The sequence below is a fragment of the Gadus morhua genome, chromosome 20, assembly GCF_902167405.1.
Source record: "Gadus morhua chromosome 20, gadMor3.0, whole genome shotgun sequence".
Lineage (NCBI taxonomy): Eukaryota > Metazoa > Chordata > Actinopteri > Gadiformes > Gadidae > Gadus > Gadus morhua.
In genome coordinates, this window is record NC_044067.1 from 14,400,277 (window position 1) to 14,414,872 (window position 14,596).

Consider the following 14,596-nt stretch of genomic DNA (forward strand, 5'->3'; position numbering starts at 1 on the left):
CGCTGTCAAAATATCAACTCGTCAGATTCAAATGCGCTCATGGCTTCTTAAAGGGGATTGGAGCTGGCACTCACATTGGTTTATTGCACGTTACGCCCAAACCACTCCTACGGCTAATTAGGCTACTTCAGACCAACCCTTTTTAGATATGCGTCAGGCGCAAGAGTCATTTTCCACGCCGGTAAACTAGCGACATCGCCGTAGAACAGCCCACAATGCTACTTGCGCTTGGCGCTTCTCACTTGCGTTTCAGACCGTTAAAATAGGGCCCATAGTATGAGGAAAAAGGAGCAAAATCAACACAAGCACACTTGATGACTGAGTTTTCATATGTATGGTTAATAGCCCCCTATAGTTTGTTTCAATATGTTGACACTGTAGGCCTCTGTACACAGTTGTACATTTAATAAAATATGTATATTTTCATTTATGGGGAAAATTCCATTTTACTTCCGACATCCCTTCCACAAACATTTAATTGAGAATCAGAAATCAACATCCAAACATTTTTAATTAAGTGCCATTAACTCCAACATACATTTTTCAGTTTCCAGAGTCCAGACGTGATGCAGGAGATGGGTGTAACTTATCCAGTCTATTAGCCTTGTGAGATCATCCTGATCTTGCGAGTACACATACTGTTTCTTTCTGCATAATCATTCTCGTCCTGACCCGATTGAAAACCTCTTCCAAAAAATAAAAGGGAGGTTCCGCCAGTCCTCCGGGAGCGAGTGTCAGTTGATGATAGCAAAGAAATACACCAGTCTGCCGATTTGAGAAATAACATGGCGGTGCCCGAAGAGGTTTTTGGTAAAAAGATTAACAGAATTCTGCACATGCTTTTTCTTAGAGAATATGTTTTGTTTTACTTAAACCAGATACGGCAAGGGCAAAGAGAGCAAGAACAACACTTAGTTATTTTATCCATTTTATTTAAGAACATATGGCCTGACCATGTTTGGAAATCTAATGTTGTCCAGCTAAGGCCAGAAAAATTCATAGCATAACATTTCTTTGAGGCATTTTGAATGGATTTGTTTTCAGAAGCATTAATCTAAATTAATGTTAAGTTATTGTGATAGACTGCGTTAGATCTGGCACTGTTGTATCAGTGTCATCTGATTGACGGCAATGTGCTATTCATTTGACCGTAACCGAGTTAAGTGGATTGCATGGTTGTGAATAAATGAGTCCCCTCTGACGTTAATTCTTGTTTCAGTCTCCGTTATAGTAAGTAACAGACCAACTAGCCTATAATCAGTTAAACTTAGTTATAACCCTAAAAATATATATATGGTTACACGTGTTTACTCTTTGTATTGTACTATATTGCTGTTAGACTATGTCATATAGACATATTTTTGAGAACATTTTATGAAGAAAGATTGAAGTTGATTGAAAATTTCAAGTTTATACTTGGATCCTCTAAGTTTTTCAGTGAAGCATCCATCTATACGTTAAATTAGCTCCCCCCTGTTAAGAGCATGTGGAAGCTTCTCAATAGGCTTCTACAGTACGTTGAGTCAGGGTCATGAGTCAGTAGTTTGAACAATAGGGGCCGTCATGCAGTCTTTGGGTCTGTTCAGGTATAAATGTAGGGGCTTGACACAGGTAGAGCATCAGTTCACCAACCGATCTCTGAGAGACCTGAAAAACCAACACAGCCATCATGATGGGCAAGGTATATATATATATATATATATATATAGACACAGTATTAACGTAAATAATTGATTTGGGTTAATATGATATTGAAGACATAGATTATAGCCAACAAGTCGCTTAAATTAAATTATAAACTAAGGCTGACAATTATTTTGTTTCAGATCACTTTCTACGAGGAGAAGAACTTCCAGGGACGCTCCTATGAGTGCATGAGCGACTGCTCCGACATGTCCTCCTACATGAGCAGGTGCCAGTCCTGCAGGGTGGAGAGCGGCTGCTTCATGCTCTATGAGAGGAACAACTACCTGGGCCAGCAGTTCTTCATGAGGAGGGGAGAGTACAACGACATGCACCGCATGCAGAGCATGGGAATGATGTTTGACAACATCAGGTCCTGCAGAATGATCCCCTTTGTAAGATAAATAGTTAAACTTTTACTCTGAATTAGTTTAACTGCTACATTTACTGTGTTGATGTCTCTGCTGACACTGTTTCTCTGAACCTCTGCAATACAGCACAGAGGCCAGTTCAGGATGAAGATTTACGAGAGGGAGAACTTCGGTGGTCAGTCCAATGAGATGATGGACGACTGTGACAACATCCAGGATCGTTACCGCATGTCTGACTGCCAGTCCTGCCACGTGATGGACGGACACTGGCTGATGTACGAGCAGCCCCAGTACAGAGGCAGGATGATGTACATGAGGCCCGGAGAGTACAGGAGCTTCAGGGATATGATGAGCGGCCAGAGGTTCATGAGCATGAGGCGCATCACTGACATGTGTTAGTTTCCTCATCAATAAAACATGATCTAACTTACATTTGCTGGATTTGTTGCTGGTCATTATAACTTTATAGCACCTGACTACCGAAAATGAACCATAACATTCTGGAGTTAGCCATTCTGATTTAAATCATGCGAGTATTTAAATTATCTATGTGAAAGTTACTACGGTAATATGGTAAATATTTATATGTTAATTTGACCATCTGTAAGGTAACAAGTATGGCGATATTGAGGTAGACAGCAAAACTTACCCAAACCCCAATATTGAATATCAATTAACAATATGCAATGCAGAACAATTTACCTATCGAATAAATAATGCATTAATTAGCAGGACATTTCAAACGTGTAACTATCTTTTGATTGCATACTTGAATCAAACCTACTTTTAAAAAGAAGTGTTTGCTCGTTACTCGTTACTTCTTAAAAAAGTAATCCGTTACTTTACTTAGTTACCCTCTTGGGGAACGTAACTTTTTACGGTACTTACTTTTATGTTACTTTTATGTTTCTCGACTTTGGGCAGAACAGAATATCTGTTCTTAAATGTGGAGTCCTTCATAAAGTTCTATCGAGGACATGAGTTATTTATTTTGTGGTCATTATTATTAAAAACTGCCACAAACAGAGCACTTGACAAGAAAACATTGGGCCATTAATGGCTTCAGCACCACCACTAAAGCCCAATGAAAAAATAACGAATAACATAGCCTCGATACATCTTATGGGCTCATAGGTGAACACAAAATATATAAGGGTTTATTTTATAGCCTTACACTCTTTTATTAAAGAGGCTACCCTGAAATTGGGGCAAAGCTAGTACAAATCGTATCAATAGGCTCCTTCGGAACAACGTGATGAAAACCTTAAAACGCCTCATATTTCTCAAAATCAAACATGCCTCATCTAAATTCAACCAAAAAATTAATAATTTCAAATTGTTATTAGTTTTTATGTCGCTTGATGTAGATGGCTTGTGTATATGAATTAAAATGGCATAATACAGCTTGGCATAGACATTTTAGCATGAATAAAATCAACCACAACTTAAAGCATGACTTGCCTGTGAAAGCTCTAAGATCTGACCCTGGGCGCGTGTCTCCTGTTATCGGTATCGGTAAGTATTGTGGCGACTGTGGGTGTGGTCGCCGTGTTCAGCGTGCCGCAAGGGATCCTAAAATCTCACTTGTTTTGCTGCCACTCATATTAAAGACACTCACAAATAACTGGCTTTGATAGCTGATGACTATAAGAAAGAATGTGGATGTGGGACATAAACTAGTGGTGTCAAAGTGATGTTTGTGAAGTGAAACATTAATCAAACCATGTTCATCCCTCTTTCTTTCTACTAGGCCCATGTCTAGTGAAACATTACTCAAACAATGTACGTCCCTCTTTCTACTATGATCATGGCTATGCCTTGCCTGCTTCTCCTAATACTGTTAAGGCCAAAGTAAATTATTAATTTGGCACCAGTGCAAAGTCTGGAGCGAGAAAAGAAGAATGCCATGTCCAGAGAAAAGAGGGAAAAGACCACAGGGAAGGGTCTTTTGGGAGATTTGAGGGAAAATAACCTCATTAATGAAGATTTAAGTTAGAAGCTTGCATTCTACTCAGGTAAGCACTTTGAAATTCATGTACATGTTATTGTTACTCTCTTCATTTAACTCCTTGGTTATTATCTGAAGGGGACTAATCCATCTTTGCTCATAACATTTCAGATCTTAAGATGGACTTTGTGGCAAAGCAGGGCAATGAGTACACACAGGACTGCAGAGAGTTTGCACTCTCGCTCCATCTACATGGTTCAAAGGCATACAAATACCTCAGAGCGACTCGACATTTTCCCCTCCCACATCCACAAACATTACAAAGCATTGGAAAGTACTGATGCCAACACGTTATAGCTTCTTCTCAATATTTTTACAGGTAGCTAGCTGCGTTCAGTGGATGCCAAGCCTGTCCTGAACAAGATGATGCTGGATATGCTAGAGAGAAGATGCAAGGGAGACCCGGCTAAATAGGGATGTGTTTCACTCATGTTGGATGCCATGTCCATCAAAAAACATGTGCAATATAATCCACTTACCGAGTCAATGTCTGTTTTTGTAGACATTGGTGATGGAAACAATGAGACTGATGTTGTATTTGAGGCTCTTGTGTATGGTGGTTGGCCTACAAGGATATTGGAAGGCTCCCATTACATACTTCATGACCATGTCTCTCTCTCCAGAACCACTGGGGGTCCTTCTCAGTCAGGCTTTGGAGGAGCTGCAAGCACTGGGCATTCGGTTGGTATGTCTAACAATGGATGGGCATTCCTCCAATGTCAGCATATTCAACCAACTTTGGTGTGAGCTGAAGGGGGACCCACGAAAGCCGCTTCAAACCAGTTTCCCACATCCGGTGTCTGGGGAGAAAGTATTTGTAATGATGGATGCTTGCCACATGCTCAAGTTGGCACGTAATATGTTGCAGGTAAATGATGATCGTTTTTGCACCTTTTTGCACAATTTATGCCTCTGCTACTAAAAGTTATCTAAATATTTTGGTCCGTCCATTTGCACTGTTATGGCTGGATGTGATGATCATCATTTTGCTGTTTGTACTTGTTTGAGGAGTGACTGATTCTAACTCTGCAGGCATACAGTCCAATTGCGAAGACCACCGGAAAGATCCATTGGAGGTATCAATCGTCGCCATGATCGCGTCAGTAACTGTTAAATTTACTGTGCACAATGAGGGATCTTTGCTACTCTCAGTTTAAGGACTGTGAGGCAACAGCAGAATTATTTGAGTTAATACAATTAGTGATTATAGAACCAAGTACCTGTTTCTTCTTTTTAAACTATTGCATGCCCGTTCATACATTGAAGGGGTAAAGCTCTGTGAAATTTCCTGTAGTACAAAAAAGACCTACAGTTTAGAAATATGTACCTGATACCTTATGATTTACATAACGATATGTGTTTATAGATAATTGACAGGCTGTTTGATACAATGAATGGACGCGATCCTCGTGCCAAAGGATACAAGGTAGGTATTGGTAGGTATTTTAGTGTTGTGCATGGGTTAAATTTTTCCATGTGTTCCGTTGTTCCAAGTTATTGTTCCAAGTTATTGTTCCATTGTCTACAAGAATGGGTTATGGCACATTACCGATGGATGTGATGGAAACTTCAATTACGGCTTTGAATGAACAAAATCCCATGGTGCTTTGTTGGGGTGTCTTGTTTGGCCATGATCAGAGTATGATCCTTGATATTTTTTACATTCACATTGCCTTGCATAAACTACATTGTTCAGTCTGCATTTACCCTGGCTGCTTTTTATTGTATTTTGAATTCCCCTCGTTCTGGTCTGATAATTTTCCTGTATCAATTCCCACCTGCAAACTCATTTTAGGCAAAGTATAAGACAACAGTATAATTGTAACCATGAATAAGTCATTCAAGTAACAATATTTTAGCTGATATAAAACGTTCAGGTGTTTATATAAGTTTATGTTTAAGTATTTGGCAGATGCTTTTTTCCAAAGCGACATACATAAAAAATACATATAAAACAATCACTGTAAACATAATAATCATTTAAGGAAAGAATGTTATTACAAGTAATTACAAAATATCAATACTAAGTGTCAAGACAGAATAAACTCTGCTGCTGCAGCAAAAGTCAGATATGGTGTACGTATAAGGTCCCTAAGATATGTATAGATATCTAATGTATTCATACATTGTTTATGTAGGACAGGGTCGGCCAACCTGCGGCTCGCGATCCGCATGCGGCTCTTTGCCTCGTTTCGTGCGGCTCTTCAGTTCACATCAAATTTTGTGTTAAATATATATATATATATATTTTTTTTTTTTTTTTTTTTTTATGTGTGTGCATGTTCGCAAACGTTTTAATTGATGACGCAAAATAACGTTCACAAACGTTTGGTGTTGATGCAACATAAAACGGCCTGCTCAGCTTGGAGGAGCTGTCACGTTAAAATTGTACCGGGGGCGAAAATTGTACCGGCCTACGTCATCAGTTGTTGACAAATTCCAAACCTGCCTGGCAACAGATGACGCGATCGTTTGTTGCCTGGCAACGGGCGATCGCGTCGAATGACGTAGGAAGGTTCTTGAACATTCGCAAACTTTCACGCTCGTTCATTGCACTCCTTCATTGAGCGTGACAAGACAGGTTTTTGAAACGTGCTTTAAACACTCAGTTTACTAGCTAAATTCGATTAAACAATTCAATACAATACAAATATAAAGTAAAAACAAGTGTTATCTAGCGATCCGTTATCTGTATTATGTTATTTGGTGTTCGGCAACATAAGCGCAAATGGTTTTTGAAACGTGCTTTAAACACTCAGTTTACTAGCTAAATTAGATTAAACAATTCAATACAATACAAATATAAAGTAATAACAAGTGTTATCTAGCGATCCGTTATCTGTATTATGTTATTTCGTCTTTGGAAACATGAGCCGAATGTTTATTGAAACCTGCCCGGCAACGGACAACCCAATCAAATCAGTTGTCAAGTTGTCAACAACTGATGACGTAGGCCGGTACAATTTTCGCCCCCGGTACAATTTGAACGTGACAGATGTCCTTCCCATGAGTAAACAATTTGCGTCAAGTAGGCTACGCTCCAAAAATGGCAGGTAAAAAATGCACAGCAAAAAGAAAATATGAAGAGGAACACAGGACGTTTTTGACAGAGTGGGAGAGTTTATATTTTTTTGTTGAACGTAATGGGAAGCCATTCTGCCTTATATGCCAGGTGTCATTAGCGCAATTCAAGGCTTCAAATCTTCAGCGCCACTTCAGCTCACTCCATGCTAACTTCGACCAGGAATTTCGGAAAGGGACTGAACTTCGCAAGCACAAGTTAATCGCTTTGAAAAGGCAGGCAGAAAAGCAGACACAGATGTTCCAAAAATCGACGACGCACTCAGAGACCCTATCGTCAACTACATCCGCACACATGCGCTTAACCACAGGCAATTCAAGAATCTCATCGCTGAGCTGGACCAAGGGCTTCCAGGTGACCTGCCACTGCACTGCACTGTGAGGTGGCTGTCAAAAGGCAAGGTACTTTCTCGCTTCTTTGAGCTTTTGGATGCCGTGAAACTGTTCATGGAAGAGAAGGACAAGGACTATCCCGAGCTCTCTGACCCCAAGTGGATTATGGATCTGGCCTTTTTGGTCGACATGCTGTGTCACTTGGACAGACTGAACCTGACCCTGCAGGGTAAGTTACATATGCTGCCTGACCTGGTGCAAGTGTGTTTGCATTTGTCAACAAACTGAAGCTGTTCAAGACGCATATTCAAAGGGGAGATTTAGCGCATTTTCCCGCTCTGCTAAAATCCAACGGGCAAGACACCTGCTGCGCCGCCCTGAAAGAGCAAAAAGCCAGATATGCAACACTGGTTGAAAACCTGCACGAGAGCTTTGTGACCCGGTTCTGTGATCTACAACTGAAAAGGCCACAGATTACGTTCCTCGTCGACCCGTTCAATGCGGAGACAGACTGTTTGAAAGCCCCACTAGTCACAGATGAGGCTGCGGCCGAGTTGGAGATGATCGATCTTTGTGAGGAGGACCAACTTAAACCTGCTTTAAGGGAAGGGACCATTGAGTTCTGGAAAAGTGTGCCAATGGAAAAATATCCCAATGTCAAACGGGCTGCGCTCAAGATAATGTCAATGTTTGGGTCAACATACGTCTGCGAGTCTGTGTTCTCTACCCTTAAACACGTGAAATCAAAGCATCGCTCTGTTCTGACTGACACACATGTGAGAGAATTGCTTCGAGTGGCAACAACGGAATACAAGCCAGATTTCAAGAGAATTAATAAAGGCAAGCATTGCCAGAAGTCCCACTAAGCAACATGAAAAGTAAGAGAAAAACGCTATTGTAAATTGTTATATTTTTGTTTGTGGACTTGGTTGAACTGAGAGTTTGTGTGAGACAGTGCACACAATGTTCTCTGTGGAAAATTGTTTAAAATTGTTCAAAGCAAGGAATGCCAGAAGTCCCACTAAGTAACATGTATAATAGAGAAAAACGCTATTGTAAATTGTTATATATTTTTTTGTGGACTTGGTTGAACTGAGAGTTTGTGTGTGAGGCAGTGCACACAATGGTCATTGTTGAAAATGACTGGCCTGTGGTCTTCGTACTGTAGGAGTCCATTTCTGTCATTATGTTGGTTGTGTGACATTTACAGTAAATCTGGCTGAGCAGAGATGTGTCTGTGTCTGTGTGTGTGTGTGTGTGTGTGTGTGTGTGTGTGTGTGTGTGTGTGTGTGTGTGTGTGTGTGTGTGTGGAAGGGCTGGGGGGATGTTCATGTGTACCCGTGTGTATGATGTGGCTCTTTGCAGTAACACAATAAAAAATGTGGCTCTTAGTCTCTGACTGGTTGGCCACCCCTGATGTAGGATATATATGTATATATAGCCTAATCATATATTGTTTCTTCAACTTAAAAATAGCCAACCCCTTCTCTGGGATTATGTTCCCAGTTTTGATCTCGGACGTCTGGTCACTTATAGCATATCTGAATATTCTATTACTGTTAAAGGGGTAGTTCGGAATTTTGGACATAGGGCCTGATTCCGAAGTGAGCATTGGTATTCTATATCACTGGAGACAGTTTTCAACACATTTCATTCAGTCCTTCTAGTTGCAGAGTTCGCTCGTGCTAGGCTAGCGCAAGTCAACGGGAAATGCTAGCCTGCTATTAAAAACAGTCTTACCCACTCCACAGTACACCCGAGGTAAATCAATTATAACGCCAGACTATAGATTTAGATGTCTGTGTTGATAGAATAATGTTAGAAATAAAACTAACCATGCATCGCATGAATCATCGAGGGACTACTTTCTCAGCAGAAGCGGAATTCTACTATGCGCTGGTTAGGTTTGTAACCGAATCACGACAGAAGAACGTAAACAGAGAAGCGTGGGACAGAAGCGCAATTGAACGACTAGGCAACATGATGGTTCAGTGTGCTTTTAGAAATTGTAGAAATAAACGGTACAGATGGGCACCACAAAGTTTCCACCAATTTCCAGTGCGAGATCCAGAAAGGACTCAACTGTGGCTTGTTGCTGCTGGCTTTGACATCAAAACACCGGCTCGTACATGCACGGTTCGTTGGATACAACAAATTCCTCATAATCATCTTCAAAAGCAGATGCATCGCTAACTCCTCCAAACGTGGCCATATCTTGTTAATTTAATACTCTTGTAGAATTCCTTCGTTCACTGTACTCTGCGTTTGTAGCAATGACAGCGGCAGGTAACCTAGGTATCAGTCCGCCGCTGCCGTAGCCTACGTACAGGAATATAAACACTGCTGCTGAGACCCCGCAATTCCCTCAAAATGCAATGCAATGCAAGGTTGGTTTTATTTCTAACATTATTCTATAAACAGACATTTAGATGTATAGTCTGTCGTTATAATTGATTTACCTCGGGTGTACTGTGGAGTGGGTAAGACTGTTTTTAATAGCAGGCTAGCATTTCCCGTTGACTTGCGCTAGCCTAGCACGAGCGAACTCTGCAACTAGAAGGACTGAATGAAATGTGTTGAAAACTGTCTCCAGTGATATAGAATACCAATGCTCACTTCGGAATCAGGCCCTATGTCCAAAATTCCGAACTACCCCTTTAAGCCAACTATGAATAATAAAACACGCCAAATCATATGCCCTTTATAATAGCTACATGTATGCCAAAAACCTGCGTGATCCAAGATGGCGGCCCTGCGTCTCGTCAGCGCCAGAAGGCAGTAGCGTTCGATGCTCCGTCTATGACACAGGATGTCTTATGAACTCTATATCATTTTTGTAACCAAAAAATTAAAAACCAAATACACAAATAGGCATGGAAACAAATGGGAAATAATGATCTTACTCAATTTATGTTGAGTTGCAATCTGTAGTATTAGAGAATACTAATTTCCTTCCTCAAACACTGCAAATGAAAATCGTCATTATACCTTACCAACAACTAAATCAAATCAACACACAACACAAAAACAATACAAACCATTTGCATACAGATTACTTTATATCGTTAAAACCAATCATCAACGCATGTTTTAGGAATAATTTAGATAAATGTTAGTATCCAAGGATTCATTCTCTGACAAATATTTAAAAAAATATGTGGTTACATGTATTTACTCTTTGTATTGTACCTTTTGCTGTTAAACATATAGCATTTAGACATATTTTTTAGAACATTTTACAAAGAAAGATTAAAAATGATTTAAAATGTTCAAGTTCATGTATCTTTAAGTGAAGCATCCATCTATACATTAAATCAAGCCTATTATGATCATGTGGAAGCTTCTCAATGGGCTTCTACTGTACGTTACGTCAGTGTCATGAGTCAGTAGTTTGAACAATAGGGGCCTTCATGCAGTCTTTGGGTCTGTTCAGGTATAAATATAGGGGCTTGAAACTGGTAGACCAACAGTTCACCAACCGATCTCTGAGAGGCCTGAAAAATCAACGCAGCCATCATGATGGGCAAGGTATATACTGTCTATAGCGTATTAACGTAAATGATTAATTTGCGTTAATATAATGACATGATACAGATTAAGCCAACCAGTGCCACTAAAGCCACATTATTTTTGTTTCAGATCACTTTCTACGAGGAGAAGAACTTCCAGGGTCGCTCCTATGAGTGCATGAGCGACTGCTCCGACATGTCCTCCTACATGAGCAGGTGCCAGTCCTGCAGGGTGGAGAGCGGCTGCTTCATGCTCTATGAGAAAAACAACTACATGGGCCAGCAGTTCTTCATGAGGAGGGGAGAGTACAACGACATGCACCGCATGCAGAGCATGGGAATGATGTTTGACAACATCAGGTCCTGCAGAATGATCCCCTTTGTAAGAGAAATAGTTCAACTTTTACACTGAACTAGTTCAATTATTATATTGAGTGTGTTGATGACTCTGCTGACACTGTTTCTCTGAACCTCTGCATTACAGCACAGAGGCCAGTTCAGGATGAAGATCTACGAGAGGGAGAACTTCGGTGGTCAGTTCAATGAGATGATGGACGACTGTGACAACATCCAGGATCGTTACCGCATGTCCGACTGCCAGTCCTGCCACGTGATGGACGGACACTGGCTGATGTACGAGCAGCCCCACTACAAGGGAAGGATGATGTACATGAGGCCCGGAGAGTACAGGAGCTTCAGGGATATGATGAGCTGCCAGAGGTTCATGAGCATGAGGCGTATCACTGACATGTGTTAAGTTTTCTCATCAATAAAACATGATCTGACTGAAATGTGCTGGATTTCTTGCTGGTAATTACAACTTCATATCACCTAACTATCCAAAAAAATTACTGTAGATAGCCATTATGATTAAAATCATGTGATGGTATCTTAAAGGATATGGGGTACAAAAGTAATTGCAATACAAAACATATTTTGGTATTTACATTATCTAGGTGAAAGTTACTATTGTAATATGGTGAATAAATATAGTCCTCTCACATAGCACTCTAGAACAGCCACGACAGAGTTACAGACCAAATAGTGTGAATATACACAATCTTGTACCTATCAACCCTCATTGTTCACTCACTAAATATCCCCCCTCTGTTATAAATTCTGTAGATTTAAAATCACTGCAAAAGTTTCACTGAAATGATGGCTTTAAACTATTACATTTCAATATTAGGAGTCTGCCACCTAAGCTTGACTATCCTGAAGAATTGATGAATGGAGCTCCCCCTGATTTGTTGGTGATTTCAGAATCCTGGCTCTCGGGAGAATCCCAGATACAGATATAGCCATTCATGGTTGTAATGTTCTTAGACTGGTTAGAAAAGCAAAAGGAGGTGGAGTTGTTATTTATGTTTAAGATTATTTAGCAACGCGTATAATTACAGCCTCCTCCATGCCCAAACACTTTGAGTTCATTCTACTGGACGTCTGCTTGGGGGTTGATGTCCATATAATTAGAATTACAATTTGGGTATTTAGCAGACGCTTTTATCCAAAGCGACTTAAATCGGTTGGAATTTATCGTCCACCCTCTGCAATAGGGCTGTCACTTTTCAAAATAAATATAAATATTCCCCAAGTCATCTTGAAAGTGGTGTCTGGAAAGGTTTGGGTTCTTCACCGTAGATGGTAAAAAGTCAGACAAAGGCCGTTGCCGACTTTGCAAAAAATAGTTTGACATCCAATCTCCGCGCGCACCGGTCGAGGTACCATCCAAATGAGGCAGCGGAGTCGGAGGCTCAACAGACGGCCACAGCATCAGCAGGCGCCAACATCGCATGACTACTATGCTCCAGCTCCACAACCGGTCGGCACCTTGTCAGGTGCACGTGAAAAGGCCTTCACTCAGTGTCGGCGCTAAGATTGGGCATTTAGGGGCCGTGCCCCCCCCCAGCGGTCAATAATGCCCCTCCTAACACAGGTCATGGCACGGCCCAAAATTTTTTTATTTTAATATTAAAAGTGCGAACTGTAACTTCAATTAGATAAAATAAATGAACAGGGAAAACGCATCACTTTGGTTGTGATGCATAGTAGGTTAGGCTTGGTCAATGCTCATTGGTTGCTAAGTAAACTTGTTACAATTGATCCAACATAACGTTGAGCTGCAGCGTGCGGAATCCTGGTTTGAATCGAAAATAATATGGTAGACAGTTTGTCCGCCTGTATCAAAGACAGTTTGCCTAATTACGATATTTGCTTAGCCTTTACACACAAATGCACAAGCAAAAAGAAGGTTGCTTTGTTCAAGTACAAGCAAGTATTTTATTTTCATGAATTTAAGACAGTCCAGAAATTATAAATCATAAGCCTGATTGCGAGCAGGTGCCCGCAATCAGGCCCAATCCCCCCAGCTGATCCGGTGCGCTCCCAACCTGCCCATACTCCCCCTGCAGGCCAGACGCTGCACGTCAGCCCACAGTCACAATTTCTTAGAATCAAAGGTGAAGGTAGAAACGGTTGGCCAAAAGCTGTCATATTGTTAGAAATTTGTGCTTTTTGGCACGAAATAATTGAAATTATGTGTCCCAGATCACGAATTAATAGATTAAATGACGTGACAGTGTCAGATTGGGGAAATTTTCACGCCCAATTGAGCTGCTTTTAATCAGGTTAGGTTGGAAAAAAACTAACAAAACTAGACATCCTCGCGCTCACACATGCGCTCGCTGTTGCTGCTTGCCTCATTTAACTGTTGAATGGATACGTGAACGGCTTGGCGCACTTGCTTAGAAATAGTTTCACAAACACCAGCGCAAGGAGATTGTCAAAATAAAAGCGTATAATACAGCGATATACATAGATGCAGTTGGATCGGTCGCCAATCAATCAATGTATCGATTTACATCGTGGATCATTACACCCCTACTTGCTTGGCACACACGCTAAACCTAGCAGTGGGCAATGGACTAGAGGTGCGAAATATGACAATTAATAACACAAGCTTAAAGCAAAACAATTAGTGTCAGTCTACAATCATTGATCAATTCATTTTGTTATTTCCATTCGTCTTAGCCAAGATGATCGACAATTTCAAAGCGCACTTCAGTGAAAAAAAACCAAAAAAAACAACGAATGGATGCTTCTCAATGAAGCGGCTCTTCTGGACCCCCAGTTCAGACTCTTGGTTCACCTTTTGTCTGGGCAGAAACAACTCGTAATTGAAAGCTTATCTGAGGAGCTGAGGTAAGCTGAGACCGATGGAAACTGTGCGCAAGAGAAGGAAGACATGGCTCCGGCCTTAGGTGCCATGGGAAACTTGTTTGGGGACATATGCAACTCTATCGACCCGGGCACACGCACCAATAATGGTATCCAGGAGCTTCAAAACGACATGACTGAACCCCCTCTCCCCATGGACAGCAACACCCTGCATTGGTGGAAAGACTATTTTAACGGTCTGAAACGCAAGTGAGAAGCGTCAAGCGCAAGTAGCTTTGTGGGCGGTTGTATGGCGATGTCGCTATTTTACCGGCGCAATAAATTACTTTTGCGCCCGCGTGGAGCAGGCGGGAAAAGAACGCTCTGCGCCAGTTGCAAACTAGCAACGACCCATGCGCCAGTGATTAAGGCCCCGTCCACACGAAGCCGAAACG

The 14,596-nt window shown here is 41.1% G+C and overlaps 2 protein-coding genes across 2 annotated transcripts; both read left to right on the top strand.

Annotated features, from left to right (window-relative positions):
- The first annotated feature begins 1,572 nt into the window (after positions 1-1,572).
- LOC115532965 (gamma-crystallin M1-like) lies at positions 1,573-2,486 on the top strand. Its single transcript, XM_030343095.1, has 3 exons — positions 1,573-1,681; positions 1,827-2,078; positions 2,181-2,486. Exons 1-3 carry the CDS (start codon positions 1,670-1,672, stop codon positions 2,451-2,453), a joined length of 537 nt encoding a protein of 178 aa, XP_030198955.1. The 5' UTR covers positions 1,573-1,669; the 3' UTR covers positions 2,454-2,486.
- An 8,409-nt stretch (positions 2,487-10,895) lies between these two features.
- On the top strand, positions 10,896-11,776 carry LOC115532963 (gamma-crystallin M1-like). The gene is made up of 3 exons (XM_030343092.1): positions 10,896-11,004; positions 11,116-11,367; positions 11,470-11,776. Exons 1-3 carry the CDS (start codon positions 10,993-10,995, stop codon positions 11,740-11,742), a joined length of 537 nt encoding a protein of 178 aa, XP_030198952.1. The 5' UTR covers positions 10,896-10,992; the 3' UTR covers positions 11,743-11,776.
- Positions 11,777-14,596: the final 2,820 nt, after the last annotated feature.

Excerpts from the sequence above, each read along its gene's own strand:
- LOC115532963 (XM_030343092.1), top strand. Across the intron at positions 11,368-11,469 it reads CCTGCAGAATGATCCCCTTT|CACAGAGGCCAGTTCAGGAT; the intron begins GTAAGAGAAATA and ends TCTGCATTACAG.
- LOC115532965 (XM_030343095.1), top strand. Across the intron at positions 2,079-2,180 it reads CCTGCAGAATGATCCCCTTT|CACAGAGGCCAGTTCAGGAT; the intron begins GTAAGATAAATA and ends TCTGCAATACAG.